The sequence below is a fragment of the Camelus dromedarius genome, chromosome 33, assembly GCF_036321535.1.
Source record: "Camelus dromedarius isolate mCamDro1 chromosome 33, mCamDro1.pat, whole genome shotgun sequence".
In the NCBI taxonomy this organism is placed as follows: domain Eukaryota; kingdom Metazoa; phylum Chordata; class Mammalia; order Artiodactyla; family Camelidae; genus Camelus; species Camelus dromedarius.
Window position 1 is genome coordinate 14,963,097 of NC_087468.1, and position 25,427 is coordinate 14,988,523.

Genomic DNA, 25,427 nt, shown 5'->3' on the forward strand with positions numbered 1-25,427 from the left:
TTTGAGCTGGGGAGATCTGTGATTCCCGGAGCCGTTCTTTGTGGTCTTGTCTTCGGAGAGCAGGAAGCAAGCGCTGTGGGAACGTGGCACGCAGCAGATACGCACGCAGATACGTGTGTACACACGTGGCTTCCCACGTGGACACACTCCCTCTGCGGCTGCTGGCTGCCAAGCCGTCCCCGGTGCAGGGCCAGGACCCAGAACAAACAACAGAGCACGGACGGCATGTGCGTGCAAACAGATCTGCCGGGACCCTGTGACCACGGCCTCGGCTGGACCAGAACAGGCCCTCTCAAACGCCCACGGGGTGGCTCTTCATAATTTTTATTTGGGGAGGGCCTTCTTGTGTGGCTGCTTATGTAAACTGTTGAAAAGGCTGCTGATGAAATCTGCATCCACGTGAGATGGATTTCCCTTCCCTGGGAATGTACACGGTGCATGTGCCCACAAGGAGTGTGTGCGTGAGTGTGTGTGTGCGCACGCACGCGTGCACAAGAACACCAACTGCTGCATGGGAAGCGAAGCTGGAAAACGGGAAAAGCACAGGCTTTTTTATGTATATCTTTCTTTATTTAATTTTTAAAAATTGGGGAGGGAGGCCATTAGGTCTATTTACTTATTATTAGGGTTTTTTTGACAGAGGTACTGGGGATTGAATCTGGGACCTCATTCTTGCTAAGCACGCACTCTACCATTTGAGCTACACCCTCCCCCACAAGCACGGACTTTTAATCAGTCATCTACGCACATACTTGTGTGTGTACATTCATACAGTCATCTGAGGGCATCACAACACTTTGAGTGTCTGTCTGTACACACACATACTCCTCCACAACTCTAGCACAGCCCGAATCCCATAGCAGGGATTCTAAATCACCTTTTTGTCAGAGACCTGAGCCCACTTAAACCAGCAGCTCTCAGCCTTGCCTGCACATTGTACTCACTTTGGGCGCTTTTAAAAATCCCAAATGCCCAGACCACCCTCCAGACCAATATAGCAGAACCTCTGGAGATGGAACTCTGGCATTAACACTTTATATCAATATTTAATAATCTCTTCAGGTGATACCAATATCTTGCCAGAACTAGATACTTCTCTGCATAGAAAGCTCTTCTCCCATTCCTCTGCTTAGAAAACTTCTATTCATCCTTCAAGATCCAACTCACATGGCTTCTTTCTAGGAAAGCCCTTCATGATACCTCCCCGGGGGGGTTCAGTGTTTCTTTCCTGAAGCTTCCAACAACACCTAGTCATCTGACTGCATCACAGTTATTTGCTTCTGTTCAGAACTCTGAGCTCTGTGAAGACAGGCACCATGTGGGCTCCATCTCCCTATTCCTCATACCCAGCTTGGATGCAGCTGATGAGCAGGGGAGGGGTGGGGAGTAGAGACCATGAGTTGCTGCTGGGTAGAAAAGCCATGGGTCTGCTCCCCCGGCAGGATGGGGTACCCCCCCAATCCTTTAGTAACAGGAAGGGTCCTCTTACCAAGTCAGCACATTTGATGCTGGCTGGTCCATGGTTCCTGCTTCCCTGGGGACTGCCGCCAGCGTTACTCAGCGGTGCAGAGGGCCACTGGGGTGACTGCCTTTCCTAATCATCCCCTCTCAGCCCCCACGCCAAGCCCACTCTGCCTGACCTGCTTCCAGGGCACCGTTGCTCTGAGGCGTGCCATCGGCAGCCTGTGCCCCCTGCTTCTGTCCCAGACCCAGGACCAGCCGGTGCAGCTCAGTCCCTTGGCAAGAACCACGCCTGGAAACACTGGTGCAAGAGGAGGAGGCTCCTTACAGCCTGCTCTGCAGGCAGACACTTCAGCCCCAGTCCCGGAGCCTGGGGAGCAGACAAGAGAGGGCGCCGCTGGGCGGAACCACAGAACAGACGTGCACCCTGCAAAGGCCCAGCCTCCTTCCCTCATTGCCTCCCCTCTCCTTGGGCAGCCCCGCCCCTCCTGACAGCCCTCCACCCTGACAGTCCTTTCCCAGTTCTTATTACCCGCTCCCCCATCCCCAGTGGGTCCCATCTTTGGCCCTCTTAGGGGAAGTGATAGGTCAAGACTACACAGACTTTGGGCTGGAACTGGGCTATGGGGCTGGAAGAGGGTGAAGAGCACAGGATTTGGGGTGAGAACGTGGCTCTGTCACTGACTGGCCCTGGCTCCCTGGGGCCTCAGTTTCCTCATCTGTACAATGGGATTAAAAATTCATTCCCTACCTTATAAACTCATGGTATGGAGTAAGTGAGGTACGAAGCAGAGAGGTCCTCACGTGTCCCTGACAGGCCTCCTGGTCACTAGTTCAGGCCGAGGCCGTGGCAAGGGCCCCACCCCAACCCCCTTAAACACACAGACACACTCATTCTCACACTGCCTGCTTCCTGAAGGTCTCTCAACCTCTTCCCTCCCCAACAACCCTCCCCAACTGACCAGCCAAAGTCCTGGTCACCCACAGAGGCCGTCAACACAAGCAAGTGTTTTCTTTACATGTTGGGGCTTTTACTTCAATTTGAAGCAGATGGTTGAGCACAGATGTGAACAGCTTTGGCCTTTTGAGCACAAGGAAGGAATAGGCCTTGACTCCAAACATGCCCTCCTCCCCACATACTGGCCCATTCCCCTGGTCCCTTCCTCCCCTCTGCCCCCCGGCACAACCGGTCACAGACCACTGGCCCCGGGCAGGGCACCATCTTGTGTGCCCAGCCAGGACGCTAGGCCCCTGGCAAGGAGTGGCTGGCTAGGCCGGTGGGGGAGCCAAGACCCTTAGGCAGGTCACCTTGGGGCAAGTCCCTGGGGTGGAGTACAGATGGTCAATATTGCTTCTCCCTCACCCCTACCCTCACTCCCTTCCCATGATGCTCAGGGCCCAAGAAGGAGCCTGGGCCCAGGGAACATGGAGAATCAGGGTCAGAGGCCTGACAGCCAGTGGGAGGGAGAGAGGGACCGGGATCTCAGATCCCACTCCCCACAGGCACCCCCAGCCTCCCTCTCACAGCCCCCAGAAGGCTTATCTTGGGTCCAGCCAGCTCAGGGCCCAGTGTAGAAAGTTCAGGGTCAGAAGGTCAAGGGCTTCCAATGGTCACCAAACGTCCATCCCTTCCATGAGTTCCTCGTGGAATTGCCGACTCATCTTTGGCATGAGATGGGACCCGGGCAGCAGGAGGAGCAAAGGTCACAGAGCAACAGTGTGGCTTTTCACTGCGGGGTCTTCTCACCCCATTTCGTTCAGTGTCTCTGTCGAATCTTTGGCAATGAATTTCTGCAGCCGGACGGTAGGCCTCAGGCCCAGGGGAGGGGAAGGCTTTGCTCTCCCCACCTCACCAGGCAGACAGCAAAGTGCAAAGTCACCGTGGAGTGGCTGCGGAGGGAGGGAGAGGAGACGGGGGGTGGGGGGAGGAAGGCAGGCAAGCTCCTGTCCTGAGATGCGGTGGTCTGAGCATCCGGTGGCATCTGAGAGAGGAAGACGAGGCTGGACTTGGTAAGCTCACCTTCTCCTCAAGCTTGACTGGGAAGAGGGCCCACAACAGCGTCCTTGGACTAGCCTGTAGCCGGTCACTCCTGAAAGAAACAACCAGCCGTCAGAAGCAGCCCCTACTGGCCCCAAATCCAGAAGGCCGACCTGTACCAGGTGCCACACCCACAACATCTTCTCTTTCTTAATCCTCGCAGCTGCCTTGGGAGGGACACGTGCGGCCCGGACAGGGACTGCATCTTGAAAGGTTCAGTAAGGGATGGAGTTTGCATTTGGAGCCAGGACTGGCTGCCATCAGAGCCCGCAATGTCCCCTTGACTCCCCCCCCCCCCCCGACTTCACTGCATTTCAGAGCCACTGCTGAATTCTTTGGTTGAGGGGAATGGGAAGGGCTGTGGCGGGCAGAAGAAGCTGAGGGACACCTGGCCTTGATACCACAATCGCCCAGGTCCCTCCTCTGAGGGATGTCCGAGTCAGCCCTGCTCCCCACGGGAACGGTGTCCGCGGCCCCTTTTCCCTACACCCCCAGACAAGATCTCACTCCAGCAGCCAAGAGGCTGACTCTAGGCCCAGCCCATCCACCTGCCAGCTGGGCCTCATGTTCTCTGTACAATGACAGTCCTCATCTATAAAATGACAGCCTCTTCAACTGTAGTCAAAATGAAGTCTGACCTTGGAATTCTAACACAGGAAACAGGCAAACATGGTTCTGGTCCACTCGGATCAGGAGAGTCTGGGGGCCACAGAGAGAGGGGGACCCAAAGTCTATTGCATTCCCTCCAACGTGGAACCTGGGACACTTCTGAGAACCCCGGTGCTATGGGCACAACTGGAAAACACTAGGCTAGCCCATCTTTAAGTTCCTGGCAGTCCTGGCCTTTGGAAACTTCACTCCGGCAGCTGAACTTGGCGTTGCATGTGAGAAAACTGACCAGGGAGGGTGACTTGCTACCAGGAAGGGATAGGAGATGGGGCAAGGTCCTGGGGGCGGCTGGAGCTCTAGCTTTTGGGGGAGGTGAGAGCTGGTGGGAGGCTCTTCAAGGGTTCCACGTCCACTGAGACCACCAAGAGCATTGGAGCCGTCCCTCAACTCGGCCCAGCACGAGCCTAATAACACAGTTCCAAAGACTTCTCTTTGGCTTCTTGCAACAACCCTGAACCAACAGCTTAAGTACTTATTTTTGAAGCAAAACATCTGTCAGGCACCTCCGAGGTGCCAGCGAGCTCTCTCCCATCCACGTCTCAGAGGTAAAGTGCTACAAGCTGGCAGCGAGAGGACTGGAACCCAGACTGGCAATGTTTACTCTACCACACGGAGGCGGCTCCTGCTGAAAGGGAGGCTCGGGGAGCCGGGCTGCAGCCAAACCATGAGGCTGGAGGGGCTGCTAACCACAGGCCCTGGTGAGCCTCAGGCCTGGGCGGCCGCTCGGCAGGCAGCCAAGGTGTGAGGCTAGGGCAAGGCTGGAAGGGGGTCCGGGAGGGCGAGGGAGCCAGGCCAGGCGGAGGGCGTGTCCTGCAGCTAATAGCAGCTAAGAAGGGGAAAAGGAAAAGTGAGAGGATGGCGCATCTTGATGTGGTGAGTCCAGGCTTACAGTCTCGAAGCCCATGGTGCGTGGCTGGCCCCAGCAGGAATCTGCTTTTTGTTACCAAGTCTGAGGAGGAGGATTAAGAAGCGGAAAGGAAACCCGTGGGGATGGCACTGGGTCTGTGGTCCACGGAGTGATTTACAGCCCGCGTCATCCCGGCGCTGGCTGCCTGGGCGGGCCCTGCCGAGGACTGGCCCAGGGTTCCTCCCTTGCTCGGTCTGCCTGTGGTCTGGGGGATGGCGCAGAAGGCTGGGCAGCTGGAGCCGTCCTCCTGGCTGTCCAGGGAAGGCAGCCGGGTGGCCAGGCCCAGGCCCAAGCCCTCAGACCTGCTGAAGCCATGGCTACCACCCAAGAGCAAGGGAGACAGGGGTTCCTCCTGCCAAGCCCTGGCCTTCAATTCTCAACCCCACCCTTTCCCTAGTGTCCACACTGGACCTGCATTCCCACCACCCACCTTGGTCCAAGAATCCCAGCACATGCATCAACCATCCAAGGAAGCCTTATGTCAGCTGGGGCATGTGGGAAGAACACTGGGAGGACTTAGGTGCCAAGACCTTTCCTGCAATCAACCAGCTATGTGGCCTTCAGGAACTCACTCTCCCTCTCTGTGCTTTAACTCCTTCACTTGTACAGTGAATACAAGTACAAGGGCATGGACTAGAACGCCCTAGAGGGTCCTCTGCAGAACACCAGCCAGGTGAGGCGTATCCCGTGAGTGTGGGAGACAGCACAGACTTTGGCCCCATTTTGGAAAGTCACTATGTATACTAACATAGTAAAGCCCCTGGAAAGTCCTGCAGTAAAGAAATTCCTGTGGCTTTATTTACCCAGTGTTTTCCGGACCCTTTGTGCGATTGTGACTACGCTAGAGTAAAAAGAGGCTTATTCAAGGCTACATAAGGGCATTTCAGAGAGGCCGGGGGAAGTCTCGGGAAAGCTTGCAACCTCTGGAGGTGCAGTCTTTGGCCCTTCCCTCTAGGCATTTGCACAGCATCACTCAGCCACTTCCCAGCTCTGCGTCTTTCCTGTTTGTCTACCCACGGATCCCCGTCTCTCAGCATCCCAACTCCAAACGCCCAGCGAGGGCAGTCAGTTGGTCGAGCCTCGGTCAGATTTCGTCCCCTAGACCAATCAGCTGTGGCTGAGAGATAGGAGAGAAACCTACAGATGCCATCTCTTCAGAAGAAGCGGGGTGAGGGTGTGCGTGTGTGGGTATGTGTGTGTGTAGATGTGGGTGTGTGAATGTGTGTGTGTGTGCATGCACCTACAAACACAACTACAAATATGGGGGAGAGGTCTGGACGTACTCGGCGCTGTGACAACCACACCACAGACCCCTTCTCACGTAACCCCTGGCAACAGACTACATCTCCGTGTGAGACGCACAGCTTGAGAGGGCCTCTTGCATCCCATCTGGCTCTGGCGTTCTGTGGATGCAGGATCCAAGGTGGCCACGGCTCTGGGGACGGCTGAGGAAGGCTCTCACCCTGAGAAGCCCCTGCAGCACGGAGGATGCCCTTTAAACAAGGTCCTGCTGCTCGCTTACATCAACTTTGAAAATGACTAGACGCGACGCCTCCGGGGTCCCTTTGAGCTGGTCTGAGGCACTGAGTCCGATGAAGGTTATTTGGTCAGTGTGGCAGGTGGCTGAGTTATCATGGACAGAAATCATCGCTTTATCTGTTCACTTGCTTGTGGTCAGAAGGTCAGCTCCATGAGGGCAGGGACGCGGGCTGCCCTGCTCGCTGCTCCAGCCCACAGAGCTTAGAACAGTCCAGACACACAGTGGCATCTGGATAAATATTTGCTGAACCTGTGAATAAACACTTCCAGTCACAGGCATTTCATTTACTGTAGCGTCTATGTACCACGGGGTATGTTTCCTATTTCAAATGTAACGTTTAGCATTTTTGTAACGGTGCCTATGCTTTAGGGGAATTGTGGTAATTGTTGTGACCCCTGGAACAATATTGCATCTTTCTGCTTTTGCTCACTTCCAGTTTTTAAATCTCTAATTATACCTCCTCTGCTGACCAAGTTTGTCTCTGTTTTTAAGTGGACTAGTTTCCTGTCTTGGTCACTTCTGTGCATTGCAGGGTAATTTCCCCACTTTGGGGGCATTTTAAAAAACGATTATTTCTATCTATAAGTTATTTTACCTTTTAAGTTCATTTTAAGTCTATGGTGTCCACTTTACCTACTTAACCGTTTTTCACTATTTTCAAATTACACGTTTTTCTATATTTAAGCAATTTGGATACAACCTTCTATGTGCAGAAAAAAACGTCAAGTGGGATTGAAATCCTGAGGCTTTTCCTCCTAATGGTCTGTCCTATAAAGAGTAGTCAGATTGGAAATGTCATTTTAAAACTAAAATCTGAAAGACAAGCAGGGAGGTCACGAGAGAAGTATTTTTCAAGACCCACGCTATCAAACATTGTTTAACGTTTCACTTCTACGTACACTAACATGTGGGCCAGAAAGGGGGGTTCATATTTGGTTCTAAATGCTGATCGCTAGAGTTCATCTTGGCCCCAAAGTCAGTGAGGCTGTGGGGTCCTGGACAGGCTGGTTGATCTCGCAGAGCCTCGGTTTACTCATCTTTAAAATGAGCACAGTAAGAGTACCCAGCTTCTAGGTCAGTCGCAAAGAATCAATGGGACAAGGGAGCCCCACCCGCAGCAGGGCCTGAAACACAGTGGAAGCACCTGAAGGCATCAACTCACATTCCTGCAAAGAGCTGGTTCCATGATGTGAGCTGGGTCCTCGCTGGTGTTTGAAAACATAAAACAGCACCATAGGCTGAAAAGTCTCAAAACAAGCAATCAGAAACAGTCATACTGAACCAACTGTCATCTTGACCAATCTGCTTTTGACAAGTTCTTTAAAAAAAAAACAAACATAAGCACAATTTTTAAATTACTTAAGTCATGTCCATGGTGAATGAATAACCAAAGTGTGGTATATCCATGTGATGGAATATTATTTAGTCATGAAAGGGAATGAAGTATTAATACATAACAGAACAGGGATGAACCTTGAAAACAGTATGCTAGCTGAAAAGAGCCAGACACAAAAGCCCACAGTTTATATGAGCCCATTCACACGAAATGTCCAAAACAGGGAAATCTGTAGATTGGGAGGGAGAGGGAGACTGGGGTGTAGAAAGTGACTGAAAGCGTATGAGGTTTCTTCGGGGGCTGATGAAAATGCTCTAAAATTGGCTGTGGTGATGGCCACATTTTAGCGAAAATATTAAAAACCACTGAATTACACACTTTCAATGGATAAACTAGAATCTCAATAAAACTGTTAACATTTTTGTAAATGAGGAGGCAGTACATGTTAATTATAGAAAATTTTGAAAATACAAGCAAGGGAACAGAAGGGAAACATTTAAATCAACTCCATCTCCCCACCGAGAGTTCCACACACCCTGCCTGTGCTCAGGCAGACCTGTGTCACGTTTCACGGGAGTGAATTCAGCTTGTGCAAACTGCACCACAAGCTGGTGTTTGTGTTTTCTCTAACACTCCAGCCCATACATCTTTGCATCTGGCAGATCTGCTTCCGCAACTCCCAGGGCCAGGCTCTGCTGAAGTTATTCTGGGCACAAGCTCAGGCCTGGGGTTCTGGCCTCCAAACTTCCCAGGGAACTGGAAGCAGGTAAGGACCAGCCACCCCCAGCGCCTCCGGCTGGCCTGGCCGGGGCGCCAAGGGTGACAGGCAGGAAATGTATGAGCAGTTGGAGCTGGCGGCTGTTTGCCGAGGGTGGGAACATGGTGTGAATCAAGGATCACTCTGTGTCCGGGCTGGGAGGGCCCTCGAGGTCCCAGGCGTCTAAGAGTTGCAAAGTTATGGCCAGAGCCCCTTGTGAGCCAGGAAGAGTCCACCTGGGGACCGTAAATGGGCAGAAAAATTCATTTACTCAACAAAGATCGACTGAACTCTTACTCTGTGCTCTGCACTGGGGTTAAAGTCCCTGCCCTGGGGCAGCTTCCAGTCGAACCCCCGGGCAAAGCTGAAACCACTGTCGCTGATAAAGATTAGACTGTGTTCCCTGTTGTGTCCCTGAAGCCTGCTCACCAGAAGGGTGAACAGGACGGCGGGGCTCCCGGCAGCCATCCGCGCGCAGACAGCTGCCTGCGATGTTACAGCCCTGCCCCGCCCGCCCAGGTCGGGAGCATGGGGTGCCTCCAGCTGTCTAAACCCCTCACTGACCGAGGCCAATGGATATGTTCAAACCTCAGGGTCAGCCAAGGACATACAGAAGAACTGCCCTAGCAGTAAGAAACAACCATTGGGTAACCCTGGGGAGCCCTCCCGTGTGAAGGTGCCGGAGGCAGAGCTGGGACTGGGCGCCCAGGGCCAGCACTGAGGAGCAACCCCCTCGTCCCTCCAGCAGACCCTTGCTCAGGGTTACCCCCACCCATGGCAGCAGAGGCTCCAGGAGGGCAGGGCTGTGTTCCTGCTGGGTCCCCAGTCCAGGACAAGGAGGGCCAGCTGCAGTCCAGCCGCTTACCCCGCCAGACCCACCTCCACTGCAGGCAGGGGGAAGTATGTTTCTCCTCTGAAGTCCCCAAGCACTTCCCAGCAACGCCTCCTCCGTCTCTCTGTGCCACGAATTATGGTTGGTGCCACTGTCACCATCCACCTGCTCACTCCGCACAGCTCCACCTGGAGCTCCTGAGAGAAGGGGCCACTTCGTCCTCGGCACCCTGTCTTCCTAGGCCTGGGGACGGAAGTCAGCAGACTGGCGCTCACGGCCACTATGTTGAGGGTGTCCTCGTCTGGGCCGGGTTACACTCCTTTGCATGTGCTGTGTTATCCAGACCTGGGGGGTGGCGATCACTTCTGTTCTGCAGATGGGGACAAGGAGGCCCTCGGTCGCACTGCTAGGACACAGCAGAGCAAGGCAGGCCCCTAAGGCCCTCAAGGGTTCAGCGTCTTTACTGGCAAACGGGACTAGCAAGTCCTCAAGCCATCCACCCAGCTGCCACCTCCTTTGTTCTAAGAAAATCTCAGACTTATCCCTTGGGGCCTAGAGGAGGTGGCTGACAGTGGGAGGCTGGAGCCTGCAGGGGACAGGCAGGGGGCCGTGCTGACGCCTCCTTGGGCGCAGGCCGCTCTCCGGCTGCCAATCTCTGCTTCTCTCTCCTTGCTCCGCCGTGTGTCTCTGCCAGCTCTCTCTCGGCCTCTCCTCTGTTTCTCCCTCCACGTCCATCAGCCTGTCTGTCTTTCTTGGCCCCCTCCCCACCCCACCCACAGTGTGGGGCGCTGCGAGGGTCGAGCCGGCCTGGGTCAGGCCTGACGCCCAGCTGCTGCAGCCTCCCATCTGCTTCCAATCCTGTGAGGTTGTCCAGCCCATTCCACTTGGCTACACGCTGCTTTTCCAGACCTCAGAAGCACAAGGAGCCCCTGACCTCACCCCATAGCCAGAGGAGGCGCCCCGGCTGGAGGGGAGCAGACAGCTGAGCAGACAGGTGGCCGAGCCAGGTGGGGAAGGCCCTGCTCCCTCACAGCTTCCCGGCGGGCCTGACTCATGACCCTCACACAAACCCCCAACACACGCCCATGCACACAGCCCCAGCCACCGTGCCGGGAGTCCCTGCCAGGCCTGCCTCCTCCTGAGCTCCCCATCACTCTCCTGCACATCTCAGTGCCTGCCCTCCCCAATGGCAAAGTGGCAGCGGCACCAACCAGACAAGCCAATTCATGCCAAACTGCTGGCCTGCAAGCCTTTGCAAAGCCCATGTCGTCACGTCTTCAGGGGACACCCACCCCTGCAGTAAGAGTCTAGCTGCGGGTAGTTGAGGACCAGTGGCAGCAGTAATGGAGTGGCTGGCAGAGTCCACGAGACCCCTGGTCAGCCCAAATAACCAAATGACTTCCGCAAAAACAGTGAGCAAACAAGGCCTTAAGATGAGAAAAGCACCTCCCTCCCCCATCGTCCCTAAGCTGCTCATAGTTAGATTCTGGAGACACCGCGGGATCCAGGCAAGGGTGGGACATCTCCGATCAGGGCGCTTCACTCACCACCACCCTGACCATCAGTGACACCACGAAAGCACTGGGAAGAGAAACGAATCTTTCACACACACACACACACATACACGTGTGCACACGCACTTGCAAGTGCACACACATACACACCCGTACACACACGCACGCCCACTGGCAGGTAATGAGCATGGTGGTTAAATGTGCTGCCTGTGGCATCAGAGGGGCCCTGTTTGAATCCTGACTTCCCCATTCTACCAGCTGTGTGACTTTCAGCAAGTTACTTAACCTCTCTGTGCCTCAAGTTTCTCCACCTATAAAATGGTAATAATAGTAGCCTACTATGTGAGGCCATAGGGAGGATTAAAGAACACAATGGCTGTGAAGCCAAGCACTCAGCGTTAGGCAGCCACGTGTCAGCGCACACTCGTATGTATATATGTGTGTGTGTATATGTGTGCGTGTGTCTCCCCCAACTTGCCCATCAGCTCCTCAAGGCAGGAACTGTATGTCCCTTTCAGATGGCCAGGGCTCCACTCGGGACCAGGCACAGAGGAGCTGCCGATGAGATATCGTGGAAGACAGCTGGAAACACCTCACTGGCCCCGCTTCCACACTTCCATTCATTTTGTGAGTATTTCCGGAGCGTTTAGACGTTGTCAGGCTCCATTCAGAGCACCGAGCATCCTGCAGCAAATAAAACAGACAACGGCCCAGCCTGCCCGATGTGGGCCCCCAGGAGAATGAGTCCCTGTGCAGAAGCGAGTTTCCCTGAGAAAGGAAGCCATGTGTTTTCTGTGCCCAAACAGCTTGGACGGGTCCCAGGTCCCAGTCACTGATGCACTTCCCTGCATTCTCTGTCAGACGCTACTGGATGTACTTCAGCTTCCTCTTGACAACTCAAGGCCAAGCCTGGGAACGTCATCTACAGAAAACTCCCCGGGTCCTTGAGGCTTCTGGGGCCCTCTATCCCAACACCAAATGGCCCCAAGCCTCTTGGCTCTCCTGAGTCTCTGGTGTCATTGCTCTTTTCTTTTCCTGTTTTTTCCCACGCCATCAGGCCACCGGCTGTGATGCTGCGGGCTGTCCCTGCACCTGCTCCAGGAGCCGGCCTCCCGGCTGTTTCTGCTTAACTGCTCTGACCTGAGACACCAGGGAGCCAGGCTTGTAAGAACTGCGTGCAGACGGAGCATCATGGGCTCTGAAGAAGGTCCCCACGGGGCCCTCCTGTGGGCTTTCCTGCACGACCTTTGTGTCATTTAGCCTGAGTTCTGAAGGGTGCAGCCTTTGTTTGTTTTGTTCTCCACAGTGACCCAGCCTCTCAGACAATGCCTGGCACATAGTAAACACTCAAAACTATTTATTCTTCAGTAAATGTGCAGGGTCCTTCAAGCTTACTTTGTCTTTTTCTGCTCATATAAGTAGAGGTTAAATAACTGAAGACCCACTACGTGTGGAGGGGGTGGGTGGGCCAGGGGAATCGATCTTTGCAAATAACCATACTGGCTGCCCACCCACGTCGTGTGTGTGTGCTTGTGTGTGTGTGTGTGTGTGTGTGTGTGTGTGTGTGTGTGGTGGGGACAGGGTGGCAGGAGAGCATGACTGTCGTGGAGGGGGCAGGGGGTTCTCAGCAACGCCTGGTCACTGTTCTCCAGGTTCTGGGTGGGCTTGAAGGGCCGCCCCCATGTGCCCAGCTGCCTGGTTCCATCCTATTTGCTCTCAGGGCTTTCGGCCTCTGGGGGGAGAGAGGAAGTTCTGAAACCCTTGAAGACTTCCAGGCACCTCACGAGTGTGTGTCCCACCTGGACGGGAACTCAGCCCACCATGGGGGAGGCCCTCCATCTGATGCTGACAGACGGTGCCTACAGACACACCAGCATACCTGTGCATGTGCGCACACGCACGCGTGCACACACACATACACACAGCACAAGGATGGACCCCAGTGTCCTCTGCCTGGCAACACAGTCAAGTCTTCCGTGGGCAGCTCAGTCTAAGTGTAAGTCACCAGGTGGGAAGGGGACACTCGGGGTCCCTCTGCCCACTTTCCTGATGGACCGGCCGTGTCCTCCAGGAGCCCCAGTGACTGCACAGTGCATCCAGTTGACAAGGCTCTTTCATGGCCGTCATTCCCTTGACCCCTACTCACCATGGACATTTTCACCCATGTCTCAGGAGGAAAGCGAAGCTTGGAAGAGGCACGTGCCTAAGGTTACAGAGCTCCTGGGCGGCTAGGCTGAGACTCAGAGCCACATCCTCCCGCCTGGGGCCCCGCACGGCTGGACACCCCCTCACCCGGGGAGAGCTGAGGCAGTGACGGTCTGCATTCACAGCACTTGATTCACGGGGCCAAATGAGCCTGCTGAGGTCCCGCTCCACCTCTCCCAGCCGTGTGGCCCGGGGTGACTTCCTCCGGTGGGTCCCAGCCTCCTCACCCAGCTCCCACGGTTAGTAATGTGGATCTCAGGAGGTCACTGTAGGACTCAAGGGAATAACGCGTGTGAGAGGGCTCTGCAAACTGTAAAGCACTGTGCAGAAAGGTCACCCGTGGCCCGGCCTGGTCCCCCAGGTTCTCTGAACCTCAGTGCTGTCAAGTGAAAACGGGGCTGTTGGCACTCACTTTGCAGGGCTGCCGTGCCGAGAGGGCAAGCCCGTGGAGGTGCAGGCCTGGCACTGTGGTGAAGGCTATGACTCTGGTCAGCCCATCAGGAAGAAAAACCGCTCGGTCACAAATCAGGGTCCACCCTCCAGGGACAAGCCATGTGGCTGTTTCCCTGGCTGCCCTCCCAGCTGAGAGGCCCCAGTGTCTTCCTCAGTTTCAAGGAGAGTACCCCTTCTTTTAGGAGTAGGGGGTAGAGAAACACTGGTGAAGAGAAACACTTTTCCCGGCAAGGCCCCCTGCCCTGTCTTGGATGCAGTGTTCAGATGAAGGGCTTGGTGCTGTGGCAGCCACTGTGCAGCCACGAGGTGAAGGCCAAAAGAAGCCTGAAGCCTTAGCGTCACTGCGGTCTTGGGGCCCAGGGAGCAGCCCCCTCCCCTCACCGTTCCTGTGAGAAGCAGGAGCCCTGTTCATTTAAGTTGCTGCTTGAAGGGGCTCTGTGATCTGAAATGCAAAGCTCTCCTCCCTGATTCGAAGGAACAAGGGCCCGAGCTCCCCAGACAGCAGCCCTGGGGAGACCAGAGGCCCTTCTCCGGCTGTGTCCTGAAGCCCCCAGCTCACCCTTCCCTAGAGTCTTTGCCTTCAGCACGGGAATACTCGGCCCCCGCCGTGTGGATTTTAGTGGAAGGAACACTGTGCCATCATCTGGGGGCTTCCTGTGTGCCGGGAGCTGGGACAGAGACAAAAGGGCTCACCGTCCAGCTAGAGAGGTGCCCTGAACACACACTGTGTAACGTAATGCGATGTAGTATAGAGTTTGAATATCACATAATACATCAGGCAAAATATCACCTAAAAATATAATAAACTGTAATGACATAAAATGAACTCTAAAATGTCACATAATAGAGTATCACCTAATACACCGTGTTATGACATTCTTCACAGTTTATCATAGACTCTTTCCTGAATTAGACTCTGCACCCTTGTGGCAAGGGCCGGGGGGTGGCTGTGCTATGGGGCCTTGGAGAGGAGGCTGGGGTAGGGGTCAGGGAGGGATTCCCGGAGGAGCTGAGCCTTCCAGAATGAGCAGGAGTGAGCCCGACAGACAGGGGAGAAGGGCATTCCAGGCAGAAGGGACGGTGTGAGCACAGAGGCCAAAAATAGCCCCTTTGGGCGAGGAGTTCCGTGTTGCTGGAGTGTAAATTGGGACACAGGGAGTGACCGGCTGGAGCCAGGTTACTCCGGGGTGGGGGGGGGGGGGGGCGGGGCGGGTGCCCTGTAAGGAAGTCTGGCCTCTACCTCTGGCATGTGAGGAGCCCCTAAGGGGTCTCAAGCAGGGGAGTGAGGTGGTCAGACCTAGCTTTTTAGCAGAGCTGCTGGGACGGTCTCAGGTGGGGATGAACTGAGCCAGGGAGCAGCTGGGCAGGTGAGCCAGGCCCCAGGTGGCCGTGAACTCTGGGTGGAAAGTGGAGCACCTTGAAGATGGGAAAGGATCCCTACTTCACTCTCTAGAAACATTCGTACATACCAGGAGTTCAAGGAAGGCAGGGATTTATACTTTCCCCTAGAGCCATCCTTCCGGTCTATGGGGGCAGGTAGAAAGAGGGTGACCAGCTCAAGGACAGGTGGGAAACCAGGGCCAGCTGGCGCCCCCCGTGCCAGGCCTTCCACTGTGCCGGGGGGCTCAAGGCTGGGCAGTGGGCAGTATGGTCCTGGTCACCCCAGTGGGAGGGCAGCCTTGGCCCCCAGCCCCACCACTCAGTCCTTCTAGAAGCCTCTGGGCTGCAAAGCAAGTTCTGGTCACTGGGTCAGAGCAACTTCTCAGGCAGGAGACACAGGAGGGAGGGCAGAGTTCAGAAAACAATTTCACATCCTTTGTGCCACTGATCCCTGGATAGATCGGGAGGCAGCCTGGAATGGCCCAGATAAGACACTGGAGCGAGGCTACCCAGCCAGGCAGCCCCCAGGGCAAAGCCGAGATCAGCCTCCGTGTCCAGACCAGACACCTGCCCACTGAGGCCTTAGCAAGGAGGGCGGATCTCCACCTATGCCCAGCCCTTCAGACAGAGAGATTAATGGCCCTGAAACTGTGATAAACATAAATGTTTTGTCCTGCCGGGCTGGGAGCTGCCGTCTCCAGTCTCCCCGACTGAAACTGGGAAGAGAGGAGGGAGGAGTGAAGTACGGGCTGAGTGAAGTGCAGAGCCCAAGCCTCAGCTTGTGAAGAGCCGGCCACCCACAGCCGTGTGGGCCACCGGCTTTCTCTGCTGCAGGGGAGGGGCTGCCAAGCTCCTGCATCTCACTGACAGTGTGGGGAAGGCAGCGAAAAAGGGATGCGGGAATTGAGAAAGGAAAGGGGACGCAGCCCCCCAACCCCGTTCCCTGCCCTTGACCTGTCACCCCCCTCGTGAGGTCACCACCATCTATGCTTGGGAGGCGTCCCCCTCCCCACCTCCAACTGGCAGCCCTGGGCCTGACTCTCAGCTCCTTCTCAGGGGTCCAGGGAGCATGAGGAAGGCGGCCAGGCTTTGCCCTCTCCTTCCCCCACCCCCATGCTGGCCTCCCAGCTGCCAGCCCTTCTCCAGCACCTCACAGGTCCCCGACAGGCCACCCGGTGACTGCTCCCAGGAGGTGCCCAGATTCCAGGCAGACATCTCCCAGAAGTTTCTGGCAGCGGTGGCAGTTCTTAAAAAAGGCTTCATGTCATACATACTGCAATCAGCTGAGGGGCCAGGCACTGGGTGTCTCACAAATGCCACTGTCCTCCCAAAGTGTCTCCGTGTTGCCTTCTGATGAGCTGGGGCAGGGCGGGGGAGTCTCTGCACCAGCTCTGCCCGACTCCGCCCTCCCTGGGGTTTACGACTTTCTGCTGCCCTGCCCACACCGTGCCCTCCCGGGCACCTTCTTCCTCCCCTGTCTCCTCCAGCCGAGGTTTTATGGAAACAGTCACTTCCAACCAGCCCCAATTTTAACAGCTTCGAGAAGAAAAAACAGTCGGGCAGCGTCCGGGGGAGCTAATTAGGTGGCCTTCGGGCACCTTAGAGGAGGAAGAAAAGTCACAACTGGTGCAAGAAGAGGAAGAAACAACATTAAAAGCAAACAAGGGGAAACAAAATAAAAACCAGAGATAAAGAGTCGAGAGAAGACAGTGGCGCCTGAGAAACACGGATTCCAGCCGCCAGCTTTTACGGCGTCCAGCCCTGTTATTCATAAGCGAGTTTCCTCTCTCACAAAGGACCTTTTGCACGGTTTTCCCTGCTGCCTCCAAACCAGCTGCTCGTGCTGTTGTATCCTGAGTGATGATGAGGCTCTGAAAGGGTTTTTTGGGAACAGATGGCCAGGGGAGAGCTGGGGAATGTGCCAGCAGAGGGCTGGGCGGGCTGCCAAGGCCTGCGGTGACTGAGTGCCTGGGCTTCCAGCTCGCGTGCTTTCCCTGCCCTCTGCCCTCCGTGGCGCCAGCAGGCCTTCCCAGCGAGCGCTCGGAACATCTGGAGTCTGGGGCTGCCAGGAGGGGGGGGGGGGGGCTGCGGCGGCCGGGCGGGGGACCCTCTGTTCCAGCGGAGCTCCCATGGCCTCGCCACCAGGCCCGCCTCGCGGAACAGCTAATCAAAACCACAGCGCCCCGAATGGGAACCAGGCGCGCTCCCAGCTGCAGCCAGAGGCCGCCAGGCGACTTAACCCGGTGTCAGGCCTCGCTGGCGGCGGCGGCGCTGGGGGGCGGTGGGTGGGGGGTGCCGGGGGTCGGTGACAGCTCCCCCACCCCATGCCACCACCCCCACCCCCGCCCCCGGCGGGCTAGTGGCTCCCTGCTGCTAAATGGAGCCTCCCTCCATGCGCTGCAGCCCTGCTGCTTACATAAGAGCGGTTGTTCGGAGGAGGCCCTGCACCCGCATTTGGTGCCCCCTGCTCCCCGGGCACAGGCCACCCTGCTGGGCAGTGTGTGAGCTGCAGGGCTGGCTGGTGTAGGCGCTGAAGAGCTCAGAGTTTGGAACCAGAGACACACAGGGGCTCAAGCAGCTCCCCCACCTCCGAGCTGCACGGCCCTGGGCAAATGACTGCCCTTCTCTGGGCCTCGGCTTCCCCTCTGTGCAATGGGAGTGGTGGTGCTAACTCATTGGGTTAGCATAAGGGACAGAGATAACGTAGGGGAGGTGCTTGGCACACAAAGGGCACTCGCTACACGGTCGGCACGATGGTTAGTGATAGTCTGTTTATTAGCATTATTACCATGTACAGCCAAATGTTGTGCATGTTCTTTGATATGAATTCATGAACTTTAAAAGCCCAAGGATTTCTGGGCCGGCTGGAGAGGGGCCAGGGGTTTGCCCTGAAGTGCTGGAGACAGTGGAGTCCCCCATTCAGAACTACTTGCCCTCCTCTTGGCCGGTCAGTCATTCATCCATTCCGGGCACTGCCCTTTCCTGAGATGTTCCTCCGGGGCTTCCCTATGAAGCTGTTACCTTGTAGCCGTAATTCATGAGATTTCCTTTCCGGCACTAAGAAAATGCCAGCCCTTTCTCATATGGGATCCTGTTTAATCCTTCCAGCAAGGTGGCAGGGAAGGTATGTAAGCTCTCACTTTACACATGAGAGAACGGGGGATCAGAGAAGTTAGGTAGCATGCCCAAGATCACACAGCTAGGGCCGGGACTCAAACCCAGGTCTCCGGCCCCAAAGCCTACACTCTGCCTACTTCGCGGTCTTGCCTTGGAGGTCTCCCTGTTGTACTTCTATGTGCCTTAAATGACAGCACCACGGAGTACTGTAGGGTTCTCTCAACTTAACCCCCACCTACAGCATCCTGGATCAAGGACCACTGAGCCTCTGCAGGGCTTTCCAGGGGGCACTTGGCTCAAAGTGCTCTGGGGGGTTCTCTGAGGAGTGGTGGGTTACAGCATCAGCTGGAGCTTCCCACATCTCTGTGACTCCCTGAGCAAGAGAGGTTGCTTCTTTCTCGCTGTCTGAGACCCCGAGCTGTCATTCATAGTGTGGTGGGGAGATGGGTGGGGTCTGTGAGTGAAGGTCTGGAGAGGAGCACTTGGAAAAAGAGAGGGGGCGGTGAAGAGAGTGCAAGAAGAGGGAGAGCAGTGCCCCTGCCCCTCCCCCGCCTCGGGACCACCCGGGGAACATCAGAGGAAGGCAGCCCTAAGCCAACCTGAGGGCGTCTGAAGCCAACGACCCCTCCAGCCCAGTCCCCGCCAGCCTTGTGGGCTAACGATGTCAAATGCGAGAGGGGAAGCAGCAGCTGAGAGAACACTCCGTGTTAGCACAAACAGCTGGTGACAAACGTCTATGTCATTGGAATGCCAGGAAAAAAGAAACTGCATCCATTTTTATGACGAGAAGAGAATCTGATGGTGGTTTCCCACCCCACCCCCCTTTTCTCCCAGCAGAGATGGACTCCACAGGCTTTCAGAACAAATGGTATTTAACTCAGTAACATGGCCCGGAGGATGTGGGAACAGGACCTCCTCTCACCACCCCGTTTCCATGCTGGAGGCAGGACAGGGAAGTGGTGGGAGCCTCAGGCCCCTCACTTACTGGCAAGTGCTTCAGGCCTCTGAGCCTCAGTTTTGCTGTTTGTGTAATGGGACAACACCATCACCCACCTTGCAGGGATGGTGGGAGGAGTCAACAGGGTGAAACATCGGAAGTACTAAGCAGCAAGCACCACACCTGGTGCGTGATCCAGGCTCTAAGAACATCAGGTGTTGGCAGTATTCTCAGGGCGCACTGCACTGGGGTCCCAACAGTCCCTGTGGGAGGCTTGCAAATCTGCGTGAAATGCCCGTGATGGGCAGAGAGGACGGGAGCGTAATGCATTCAGTCATTTAGACAAGAAAAGGGACTGGGGTGACCTCAGCCCGGAAAGTCCGACCAGAAGGGGGCTTAGAAATCACTTCTGGGGTCAACTCACTTTACAGAAGTGGAGACCGAAGCCCCAGTGGGGGTGACTATGTACGTGGCAGGTGGGGACAGAGACAGGACAGTGCCCCTCGGTGGGCACTCTGGGAACACAGGTGCTCCCAGGGGCCGAGATCCAGCCAGAGGAGGAGCTCTGGGGAACTCTGCCTTGAACACCGCGGGGCCCAGGAACAGTCCACATAAAATGCAGGTGCCACCGGGTCCTGTCCGAGGCCTGGGTTCAGCCACCCACTCAGAACACCCATGACTCCCACTGACCCTCAAAGCCAATATGCCACCTCAGTTTGTCCCTAGCACCGAAGCTACGGAAGTCTGCACCCAAGATGTCCTTCCAAAGAGGAGCCCAGCTACCCTTGGACTTGCCATCACCACGAAAAGCCTCCCCTGCCCAGAAAACAGGAGGGAAAGAGGCAAGACACAGGTCTGACGGAGCTATACCAGCCTCACGCCTCCTCTGCACCAGCCCACCCACAGGGTGAGGAGCATCCTCTGGCCTTGCAGACCCAACCTCTCTGGCTGGCACAGGCAGCGACAGTCACAGCCCTGGGGGTCACCAGTCACTGCCCAGGCCTCTGGTACAGCCCTGAGCTCAGTGCACTAGGATTCACCTTAACTCTCCCCACCTCCAACCTGGGGCCAGCGAGCAACTTAGGGCCAGGAACTTACTGGTCATTTATCACCAGGTCTTAAACTACGCCATCAATGTTAGTATCTGCTGCTGCTGCTGTTTTTCATTATTATTATTATTATTATCACCATCATTATCATCATCGTTATTACTCAATGCCTTAAAATTGCTGGAAGGCAGTACCCAAGACTGTGGGAAATTGATCCTTTCCTATTCTGCAGGTCTGGCAATGCCCACCCGGCCCAGGTGTGGAACAGTTCTGCTGGTCTTCCTCCTCCTCCTCCTCAGAAGCTCCTAGGAGTTGCTGCTTTAAAAACAGGAGCTGCGGAAACATGGCCCAGAGCCAGGTGCTTAACATGCATTATCTCCGGCTGCAGCCGGAGTCAGAGCTGAGCTCTCCAGAGCCCTTCTCTCCTCCCACCTGTCTCTCTGCTGGGCGGCCTCCTACGGGCCTCTCTGCGCGACCGGGGCTTCGCAACAGGCCCTGAACCCCCAAAGTCACGTCCTGTGAGGCCCAGAGATGGCAGACTCACCAGTCAAAGGATGTGGGTCCCCACCCCCTGGAAAGAAGGGCTGAGATGGGCAAAAGAATAAGTCAAGTTCACTTTAAATCCCATTCTTAAGACAGGTCTGGGGGGACAGGGCAGTTCATCAGGGGACACTGAGGACAATCTCTCAAGGAGGTGTCCTGGAGAAAGGTTGCCCAGCCTCTGGGGCACATGAACGGTGAGGGAGCCACCCCCAAGGGGGAGAGCTCAGCACCATCAATGACATTGGTGACAATCACTCATGGAGGACTTCTTCCAGCTGGTCACTTACATCGGCACGTTTTCTAGTTTCTTCCTCTCGTTGCTTTCTATGTCCCTCATCAGAATGGAAGCCTGACTCGCTCTCATCCCCACAACTTCAGGCTGCCCTCAGTGGCTGCAGGGGAGGGGAACAGGGGCTTGATCTGAGCCCCACGTCCACACGCTCCGTCTACAGGGACTATGGGGAGTCAAGCCCAGCCCACCAGAAACACCCATCGCGGCGCCCATGTGCACAGGACTGCATTCCCCGGTGTGGAACTCACTGCAGGGGCTTCATAAACACTGAATGAATGAATGAATGAATGAATGAATAGTGTGTTTCCAGGGACATCAGCTCCCTTGGTTCTGGTTAACAAAGCAGTGGCCCACCCCAGCCATTCATGGCCACAAGGCGGGTCACTAAAGACCATCCCTGAGGCCACCTTGAAACTTACCCACCTGTCTGGTGACAGAAAGGCAGGAAGGCACACACGGCCGGAGTGAGGTGGTCCTGTGATCCACCAGGGCAGTTGCAGGGTCTCAGATGTCCCAGCAATGCCAGGACCCTGTCCTGTCCCTCCTTCTAAGTCCCCCAGACATGGTGCTCAAGAGATGGCAGCCTCAGGACAGCCCACCTGGCAGGACACAGGGGTCCCCTTGTCCTTCAGAGGTGAGGCAAGACCTCTGCTTGGAGTCAGACTGGAAAAGGATTTGGAAATCATGGATGTTTCCACCATCTCCACTTACTGATGAGAAAACTGAGGCAAGAAGAGGTTAAGAAATGGGTCCAAAATGACACAGCTGGTAGGTGGTGAGCCAGGCGTTGAACTCAGGGCTGTTTGATGCTCTTATCCACAATCTGCCACCTCAGTCTCCCAATCTGAACAATGGGGAGGCTGGACCAGATAGTCTCTAAGGGGTCTCAAATATAAGGTGATTTCAGGGGAAGCCAGAAGGTCATCTCTGCGGGGCATCATCACCCCTGCACCCTTATCCCCTCACTTCCCAAGTGTGTAGCTTCCTCCCCAGCCCAGGACACTCTGCTCCAGTCAAAGAACAGGGAAGGAGAGGTCCCCTGCGCTCCTGCCTTTGATGGGTGGGGGAGGACATGGGGAGAGGGGGAGCGAGGGGCAGAGATGGGAAAGTGGTGCCTGGCCACCCTGCCCATCCACACCTCCACCCACCCAAATGCCAGGGGAAGTTCATGGAGAGTTTACAACCCTCCTTTGTCACAGAGAGCGGCATGGAGCCATCAATCACACCCTTAATTTACCCGCGTCACTTTCCAGAGGAAAGCCGCCCCAGGAGCAGCCAGTCGCGCTTCCTCTCTCACCCACTTGACGAAGATTTCATCTAACTGGTCCATGTTAAATCACTCCCAGGATTGCGATGGGCCATCACCCCACTGCACTGGCTTGCGGTGGGGACAAGCCAGGGGCCCTCCTTGCTGTGGGCAGGACAGTTCACTGAGGGCCTTTCTGGCTTGAAGCCTCTTGAAGGGGCCTCTGGGAAACCTGGAGAACCTGGAGAGGGGCCTCCTTGGAGCGGGGCTGGGGGAGGAATGTCAGAGATGGAGGAGGGTCCAGCCAGGATGGAAGGGAAGAACAGATGGAGGGTGCCAGAGTCACCTGGCTCCCCCCACCCTCCCCATCCCTGGATGCCCTGGGGAGTCAGGCATCTCTCACCACCTCCATCCTCCTTATGGACACAGACTGGGCCCCCCCCCTCTGTCTCTCTCCCTCTAGCCTCGGGGCCTCGGAGACCCAGACGGCTGCCATAAGCCTTGCTCTGCACTGCATGGCAATGACCCCCAACTGGAAATGCTGGAAGCACAGGCCATCTGGGAACCACAGCTGTGCTCCCCCCTTTCCTCCCACACACATTTCTCCAAGCACAGTAGGCTTTGTACACACTGTTCCCTCTGCCTTGGATGCTGTTCCTGCCTCATCTGCCTGATGACCTCTTGGTGGTCCTGCTGATCCCAACTCAAACACCACTTAGACTAAGTTCCAAACACCCTTGGGCAGGAGAGGTAACCTGTCCCTCCTCCGCCTGGCCTTCCACTGTCCCAGCACAGGCCTCCAGTCTCCTCGCTACACTGACCTGCCTTTATCCATGGGCAAGAGGGTCTCTGACTGTCCTGCAAGCTGCGGGGGGCAGCTGGGACCACATGTTTATCATCTTTATACCCCTGCCCAGCAAGCTCAGCACATGGCTAGGGCTCAGCAAATCTCTTTGGAATGAATGAATGAAGATTACTTGCTTTAATGCGTGGCCAGAGGTAAGCCACAGGCCAGGACAAATTCCCAAAATACTGAAGGCTCTCCTGGGCTGTCACTTGCTCAGGGGAGCTCACCCTGATGTGACACCAATCCGGGGCTGCATGGGGAATTCAGCACCAGAAAGAGCTGCAGAGATGATTCGTCCTCCTCATCTAAGTGATGAGCAAAGCCAGGCCCAGAGGCCCTGGGCGACTGTCCCAGGGCGACTGTCCCTGGTACCCAGCGGCCCCATCACCAGCAGGAGAGTCACACATGACCCCAGGGGCCTGAGGAGACCTGGAACCTCCACAAGGCTGACCTTGATGGTCCGTTTGGAAGCCTGGGTGAGTGAGAGGCGCCCCAAGTTCCTGTCCCCACCTCCCCCGCCCTCCCCGGAGGCTGCTGCCTACGTGGCCACGCTTACCTTGCGCTTCTTGGCGCGGCCCTCGGCCTGCAGGGTGCGGGTGCAGCGCTGCACGCACTCGGAGAAGCTAAGGTTGCTGTGGTCGGCGCTGTAGTCCAGGTCGGCCAGCCGCGCCAGGGACAGGATGTAGTTACAGGCGATCCTCAGGATGGCCAGCTTGGACAGCTTCTGCCCGTACGAGTAACACGGCACCTGGGGAGTGAGGAGGCGTCAGGAGGGGCTGCCGGGGTCCCTGCTGAGCACGACCCGGAAGGGCACCTTGGCCAGGCAGCTGTGAGCCACTCACAGACACTGCACTGCAGGAGAGGGGACTGCGAGGTGGCAGAGGTGGCCTGTATAATCCCGCAACCCAGATTTCATTCCCTCTTCTGGGCCACCTGCTGTCCCCACACACACATCACAGTGTGGCCACTTGCAAACCCCAGGAGGCATCCGCATTCCCACCTTGTGGGGGGCCACGCGAGGCTCTGCTCTTCCCCAAATGTCAGTGAGCACGGAGCACAGGGAGGCCCCTCCAGGACGGAGCTCCGTCCCCGACTCCCTGAGAAGGAGTCTCTCAGAGAGAACAGCTGTTTTTCAGCTCTGAGAGTCTGTTCATTCATTCAGTGACATTTGTCTCGCTGGGCACTTGGGGTCCAACAATGAATAATAATTCGTTTCTGTCATCAGAGAACTTACACTCAAGAGGGATGCTATAACGTTATCCCAGAGTTAGGCACCCGGGACCCTGGGAACATACCAGAAGGCAAGTGTCAGTGCTTAGCCGGGAGACCCACATGTCATTGGCTTTCTCTTTTCTCGTTTACGTTCTGCCCTCTGGGCCTGGATATACAACATGTGCCTAATAAACGGAGCCCCAACCAGACTCAACACACTTAACATTCATCACCAGCTAGACCTTCACTAACTGCACAGGAATTCATACGGGGTGAAGAGACGGGGTCTCCAGCACTGCCCACCAGTGTTCCGGCAGCGTGAGCAGGAAGTTACAAAGACGGCAGCAGAGTTCTGCGCCGTAGTGTGGAGACGCCACCACAAAGCCCTTCTGACAGGTGCGGACCGAGAGAGCCCACCGCTGCTCTGACGCGTCCTTCCCTTCAGATGAGGGCCCTAAATGCAGCAACACATGAGCCTTACTTTAAAGCTCACTTTGTAGTGACATGGAATGGGAAAGAATCTAAATATACACACACATATGTATAGTCATGTGTATGTATCACTGAATCACTTTGCTGTACACTTTGCTGAAACTAACACTGTAAATCGACTACACGTCAATAAAAAATAAGAATTAAACAGTAAAAGCTCACTTTGTCCAGGATCTTCCTTCCTCTAACCTCCCCACCCAACCCTGCACCAGGGAAGTAAGGGTGCTTGCCCCTGATGATTCCCTAACAGCCCCGATCTGTCCTTAACTCCTGATTACTGTGACTCACTGAACGGTCAGTCTCCCTGGCTGCCGTCAGGGGAAGGCCTCTGTGTGCAGAGCCTAGCGCAGGCCCCGCCCACAACAGGCCTCAGAGGGGCTTGTTGAAGGAGGGAATGAATGAACAGATGAATGATCTCCCTGCATGTTCACCAGGCATCTCCAGAGTGTTTAGAACTGTATTCAGAAGCTGTTCTCTCTCTGACGATGAAGATGTAGTTATTTGGTGAAGAGTTAGTTAAGCCCGCATAATTTTTGGGCACCTGGGTTCAACTCCTGGCTCCAGCTCCTCCCAGATACAAGACCCTGGGCAAGAGACGAC

At 55.8% G+C, this 25,427-nt stretch overlaps 1 protein-coding gene across 1 annotated transcript in view; it reads right to left on the reverse strand.

The window, feature by feature from the left end:
- Positions 1-2,470: 2,470 nt before the first annotated feature.
- ATOH8 (atonal bHLH transcription factor 8) overlaps positions 2,471-25,427 on the reverse strand; it is a 30,772-nt gene continuing 7,815 nt past the window's right edge. Inside the window, exons 2-3 of the mRNA XM_010997842.3 lie at positions 23,680-23,871; positions 2,471-3,551 (exon numbers count right to left, since the gene is read on the reverse strand). Of these exons, the coding sequence (XP_010996144.3) occupies positions 3,546-3,551; positions 23,680-23,871 (198 nt within the window). The 3' untranslated portion in view covers positions 2,471-3,545. The remainder of the gene's footprint in view (positions 3,552-23,679; positions 23,872-25,427) is intronic.